Source organism: Gavia stellata, chromosome 28, assembly GCF_030936135.1.
Source record: "Gavia stellata isolate bGavSte3 chromosome 28, bGavSte3.hap2, whole genome shotgun sequence".
NCBI lineage: Eukaryota > Metazoa > Chordata > Aves > Gaviiformes > Gaviidae > Gavia > Gavia stellata.
In genome coordinates this window covers 8,604,396-8,610,544 of record NC_082621.1, presented here as the reverse complement: position 1 = coordinate 8,610,544, position 6,149 = coordinate 8,604,396, and the positions used below count along the sequence as shown (strand labels likewise).

Here is a 6,149-nt window from a genome sequence, read left to right as displayed (position 1 = left end):
CCCAAAGCACTAGCAGTCCTCTTGGGTGGAGACACAACCATTTCCTTTGACAATTGCCTTCTACAGATGTACTTTGTTTTCTCTTTGGGCTGCACAGAGTATTTTCTCCTGGCTGCCATGGCATCTGACCGTTGTTTGGCAATCTGTTTCCCCTTACATTATAACTCCATCATGAATCACACCCTTTTAACTCAACTTGTCTTTGGATCATGGTTTTGTGTTTTCTTCTCCATAACCATACCTACGTATATGATTAGCACATTGTCTTTCTGTGGCCCTTTAAATACTGAGTTTATCTTGGAGATATGAGTGAGGTTGAAGCACATATTACAGAAAATTATGGTTGAAGCACATATTACAGAAAATTATAGACAAAGTGTGGACCTGGGAGTCATGGATTTAATCTCCAGCTGTATCATAGACTTTCTTGCCTTGCAGCTCCACTTCCTGCATTTGTAAAATCTGGACATCACAGAAACCACTGTTGTCTGTTTCTCTGAGAATTAGGTGGAATTACTGGAATTATTATTTGTTCCACTCAATTTCAGAAATCTGTATGAGGAATTTCACCATCTGAGTCTCCTTTAATAGTCATAAGTAAGTGACAGGCACCTCCAAAAACCCATCTGAGACTTAAGAGTTCATTCATCTTAGAGATGGACACTTAGAAAGGACCCACATAACCAAGATGCTAATTTCGATGCGTCTACTTTGATGTTTTTACAAAGACTACATCCAGGCCTTCATATCCACTTTTATTCCAGATATGGGGATTGGTTCTACCTGGACACAGACTATATAGCCTTCATTTAAAATTTCCTTGAGCTTCTGAGAATATACCCATGCTATGTAATTAAACAATGCCAAGGAACAGCCCTGGGCACAAGAGCATGATTTTCTGTGTTGCAGAATCATTAGAAAGATCTTTGTCAGAGCATTGGGTTATGCCACCTACTATTATTGCAAACATTCTTTGTTACTTTAGAGGAGTTTTTATTAGCCAGAAACTATTTCTGTAGATGGCTTACATGTCACTTCTACGACTTGCTTCCTCTGTCTCTATCTCTTTCTTCTCCTCTCTCAGTTCTTTTCATTTGGTTGGTTGGTTGGTTTTTTTCCCTATGTCTATTCTGATATCTGCAATGACAGCCTCTTACCTGCAAAATTTTAAATGTTTTTAAAGGAAACATTAAAAAAACCTGCCTTGTTTTGTGCTCATTAAAAGGATCTCTTCTTCGTGACAAACGACATGGTTAGTAAAACACACTTGTTTAAAGAAGCAAGTATTAAAGACAATCAGCCTGCTGGTCAGCCCCCTGCAAGCAGAGAAGAGAAATAAAGTTTCTTTCCTAAGCAGCTGATTAGAAGACCAAAGGCAGGGGATGATGATGTATGGAACAACACAAGGAAATCAAAACTGCACCCAGGCCATCTTGAGAACCCCTAAGCTCCATTCTACTGAAGCAGACATGGAGACAGAAACAATTTATTGGAAGAACTTGACAACACTTGCCAACGTGACGCCCATCTACAAGAAGGGTCGGAAGGAGGATCCGGGGAACTACAGGCCTGTCAGCCTGACCTCGGTGCCGGGGAAGGTTATGGAGAGGCTTATCTTGAGGGCGCTCACGGGACACGTGCAGGATAACCAAGGGATCAGGCCAAGCCAGCACGGGTTCATGAAAGGCAGGTCCTGCTTGACCAACCTGATCTCCTTCTATGACCAGGTGACCCGCCTAGTGGATGAGGGGAAGGCTGTTGATGTTGTCTACCTGGACTTCAGCAAAGCCTTTGACACTGTTCCCCACAGTATTCTCCTGGAGAAGTTGGCGGCCCGTGGTTTAGACAGGTACAGTCTTCTCTGGGTAAAAAACTGGCTGGATGGCCGAGCCCAGAGAGTTGTAGTGAATGGGGTGAAATCCAGCTGGCGGCCGGTCACAAGCGGAGTCCCCCAGGGCTCAGTTTTGGGGCCAGCCTTGTTTAATGTCTTTATTGATGATCTGGATGAGGGGATAGAGTGCTCCCTCAGCAAGTTTGCAGATGACACCAAGTTGGGAGGGAGTGTTGATCTGCTTGAGGGTAGGAAGGCTCTGCAGAGGGATCTGGACAGGCTGGATCGATGGGCTGAGGCCAACCGGATGAAGTTCAGTAAGGCCAAGTGCCGGGTTCTACACTTTGGCCACAACAACCCCAGGCAACGCTACAGGCTTGGGGACGAGTGGCTGGAAAGCTCCCCCGCAGAAAAGTACCTGGGGGTGTTGATCGACACCCGGCTGAATATGAGCCAGCAGTGTGCCCAGGTGGCCAAGAAGGCCAACGGCATCCTGGCCTGTATCAGAAATAGTGTGGCCAGCAGGAGCAGGGAGGTGATCATGCTTCTGTACTCGGCTCTGGTGAGGCCGCACCTCGAATACTGTGTTCAGTTTTGGGCCCCTCACTCCAAGAAAGACATTGAGGTGCTGGAGCGTGTCCAGAGAAGGGCAACAAAGCTGGTGAGGGGTCTGGAACACAAGTCTTATGAGGAGCGGCTGAGGGAGCTGGGGTTGTTTAGCCTGGAGAAGAGGAGGCTGAGGGGAGACCTTATCGCTCTCTACAACTACCTGAAAGGGGGTTGCAGAGAGGTGGGTGTTGGTCTCTTCTCCCAAGTGATGAGTGACAGGACAAGAGGAAATGGCCTCAATTTGTGCCAGGGGAGGTTCAGGCTAGATATTAGGGAAAAGTTCTTTACTGAGAGAGTAGTGAAACATTGGAATAGGCTGCCCAGGGAGGTGGTAGAGTCACCCTCCCTGGAGGTATTCAAGGAGTGTGTGGATGTGGCATTGTGGGATGTAGCTTGATGGACATGGTGCTGTGTGGTGTTGGGTGGGTTGTGGCTTGTTGTTGTTGTGTGGCGTGGTTTTTGGTTTGTTTTTTTTTTTTTTTTTTTCCCCAGGTTGGACTCGATGATCTTACAGGTCTTTTCCAACCGTAGTGATTCTGTGATTCTGTGAACACACGGGCATGACTGATTGAAATGGAGACTGGCACTGCTACAATGTAGGTCAAGTAAGGACTGAACACCCAGGCCTGTGCTTAAATGAGGCTCCTGCATCCATGTTCAAAGGGTGTGGGTGGAGGCCCCAGGTGAGGCTGGTCAGGGACATAAGGGCCTATTAGTGCACTTAGGGTCCTGACAGTTTGTTAACATACACATGAAATTGATCATTGCATTGGAAAACAGTTTAGTGGGGCATGAACGTCCAGCTTCCACCATTCAAAACATTTGCTTGCAGAAATCAGGGAGGAATCCATCACACACCTCCACGTACCTTTCTGTAGAGGAAATGATAGGCACCACAACAGGAACTTTCTGTGTGGTGATGTGTCGTCTGCTCTGAAGGTTAGGCATCTCTGTTTGAGGGATATACAGTATTGATTTTAATTTCCTATAGAAGTCTAAAGAGTTGATTAACATGTCTATGTTGCCTGGCTTGGATTTCACCACACCTCATTTCAAATGGATCAATTGTGGCTACTTCCAACTGATTTAAGTCAAAGAGACATTGTATGTAGTCAGGGCAGAGAAACAGGCATCATCCCAGAGTCTTTATACACTTTGGTGAGGTGAATGCCACCTAATCCACCCCATGCATCATCTTTATCCCCCACCCACCCCCCAGGGTACTGGGAACTCTGCTAGGAAGTCATTCGCATGCACTCACTGCTTTATGGCTCTGAATTTCAAAATATCATCAGAGCCTACAAAACACCTCGCCACTAGATCTTTCAAGGCCTGTTTGACTTGTTCATTTTGAAGGGTGTAGATGTAAGGGTTACACAGCTGAGTAATCACACAGTAGAGGAAAGACACAACTTTGTCAAAATCCCTCCCACCCCTCTGGCTTGGTCGGATGTACCTGAAGATGGAGCTGCTGTACAGAATAGCAACCACAATGAGATGAGCAGAGCATGTGGAAAAGGCTTTTTTCCTGCTTGCTGAAGACTGGATGTGTGTGACAGTGTAGACAATGTAGGCATAGGAAAAGGCAGTTACTGATAAGGTGCCAGGTAATATTAGAACACTTGTCACTAGCATTACTTTCTCAATGAGGCCTGTGTTTGTGCAGGACAGCTGAAGCAGTGGTGCTATATCACAGTAGAAATGGTTGATGATGTTGGGCCCGCAGAATGGCAAACGGAGTATAATTGTCAGTGGAGAGAACACCAAGAAGAAACTCACCACCCAGCAGCCCAGCACCAGCTGGAGACAAAACCTATTGCTCATGAAGGTGGCATAATGCAAAGGGTGGCAGATGGCCATGTAGCGGTCAAAGGACATGAGAGCTACGTGGAAGAAAGTACAGATACCCAGGGTGAAGAAGAGGGATAACTGAAGGAAACATCCAGAGAGGGAAATTGTTTTTGCTCCTGTGAGGAGGCTGTAGAGTGTCCTCGGCATGAAGGTAGATGTGAAGCAGATTTCCACGAGGGAGAAATTCCTGAGAAAGAAAGACATGGGGATGTAAAGGCGGTGGTCCACCAGTGTGATGGTGATGACAGCAATGTTTCCAAGGAGGATCAGGAGGAAGGCAACAAAAAGAATGGCAAATAGGATGATCTCCAAAAAGTGATTGCTAGTGAGTCCCAAGAGAATGAACTCCACCACTGTTGTCTGATTCATCTCTGAGAGCTGAAAGATAGTTAAAAAGAAGATGTTAAAGATGGTCCAAGAATCACAGAATCACTGAGGTTGGAAAAGACCTGTAAGATCATCAAGTCCAACCATCAACCAACAAACACCACCATGCCCACTAAACCATGTCCCACAATGCCTCATCCACACGTTCCTTGAAAGCCTCCAGTGAGGGTGACTCCACCACTTCCCTGGGCAGCTTGTTCCAGTGTCTCACCACTCTCTCAGTAAAGAAATTTTTCCTAATATCCAGCCTGAACCTCCCCTGGCACAAATTGAGGCCATTTCCTCTTGTCCTGTCACTCATCACTTGGGAGAAGAGGCCAACACCCACCTCACCACAACCCCCTTTCAGGTAATTGTAGAGAGCGATGAGGTCTCCCCTCAGCCTTCTCTTCTCCAGGCTGAACAACCCCAGTTCCCTCATCCACTCCTCATAACACTTGTGCTCCAGACCCCTCACCAGCTTTGTCGCCCTTCTCTGGACACGCTGCAGCATCTCAACGTCCTTCTTGTAGTGAGGGGCCCAAAACTGAACACAGTATTCGAGGTGTGGCCTCACCAGCACTGAGTACAAGAGCACGGTCACTTCCCTGGTCCTGCTGGCCACACTATTTCTAATACAGGCCACGGTGCTATTGGCCTTCTTGGCCACTTGGGCACACTGCTGGCTCATATTCAGCCAGCTGTCGATCAACACCCCCAGGTTCTTTTCTGCAGGGGAGCTTTCCAGCCACTCGTCCCCAAGCCTGTAGCATTGCATGGGGTTGTTGTGGCCAAAGTGCAGGACCTGGCACTTGGCCTTGCTGAACCTCATACAATTGGCCTGGGCCCATCCATCCAGCCTGTCCAGATCCCTCTGTAGAGCCTTCCGACCCTCCAGCAGATCAACACTCCCTCCCAACTTGGTGTCATCTGCAAACTTGCTGAGGGAGCACTCAAACCCCTCATCCAGATTATCGATAAATATATTAAACAAGACCGGTCCCAAAACTGAGCCCTGGGGGACTCCGCCTGTGACCGGCCACCAACTGGACTTCACTCCATTCACCATGGCTCTCTGGACTCGGCCATCCAGCCAGTTTTTAATCCAGCGAAGAGTGCACCTGTCTAAGCCACGATTTGCCAGCTTCTCCAGGAGAATACTGTGGGAGACAGTGTCGAAGGCTTTACTGAAGTCCAGGCAGACAACGTCAACAGCCTTTCCCTCATCCATTAGGCGGGTCACCTGGTCATAGAAGGAGATCAGGTTGGTCAAGCAGGACCTGCCCTTCATGAACCCGTGCTGGCTGGGCATGGGTAGAAATGTAGGAATGAAAGCCTAATCAGGTGGTACATGAGGTGGTCCTAACTGGAAGACTATTGTAAGCCAAAGAATGAGTCATCTACATAACAGCTGACCTGAGTAGGCACCTGCCTGTGCTGCACGTGTCACTTGGCCAGAGGACAAACAGCTAGCAAATCGTAACGAAGCAGC

At 47.6% G+C, this 6,149-nt stretch overlaps 1 protein-coding gene across 1 annotated transcript; it reads right to left on the bottom strand.

Moving 5' to 3' along the window:
• Positions 1 to 729: 729 nt before the first annotated feature.
• On the bottom strand, positions 730 to 4,660 carry LOC132319441 (olfactory receptor 6E1-like). The gene is made up of 2 exons (XM_059830232.1): positions 3,758 to 4,660; positions 730 to 825 (listed from the first exon to the last, which is right to left on the bottom strand). The coding sequence occupies exons 1-2, from the start codon at positions 4,658 to 4,660 to the stop codon at positions 730 to 732; spliced, it is 999 nt and encodes a 332-aa protein (XP_059686215.1).
• Between the last annotated feature and the right edge of the window lie 1,489 nt (positions 4,661 to 6,149).

Coding starts and splice junctions, on each gene's coding strand:
- LOC132319441 (XM_059830232.1), bottom strand. CDS start 4,660: ATGAATCAGACAACAGTGGTGGAGTTCATTCTCTTGGGACTCACTAGC. Junction 826..3,757: donor AACAGGCCTTGAAAGATCTA/GTGGCGAGGTGT, acceptor TATTCTCAGAAG/CTCAAGGAAATTTTAAATGA.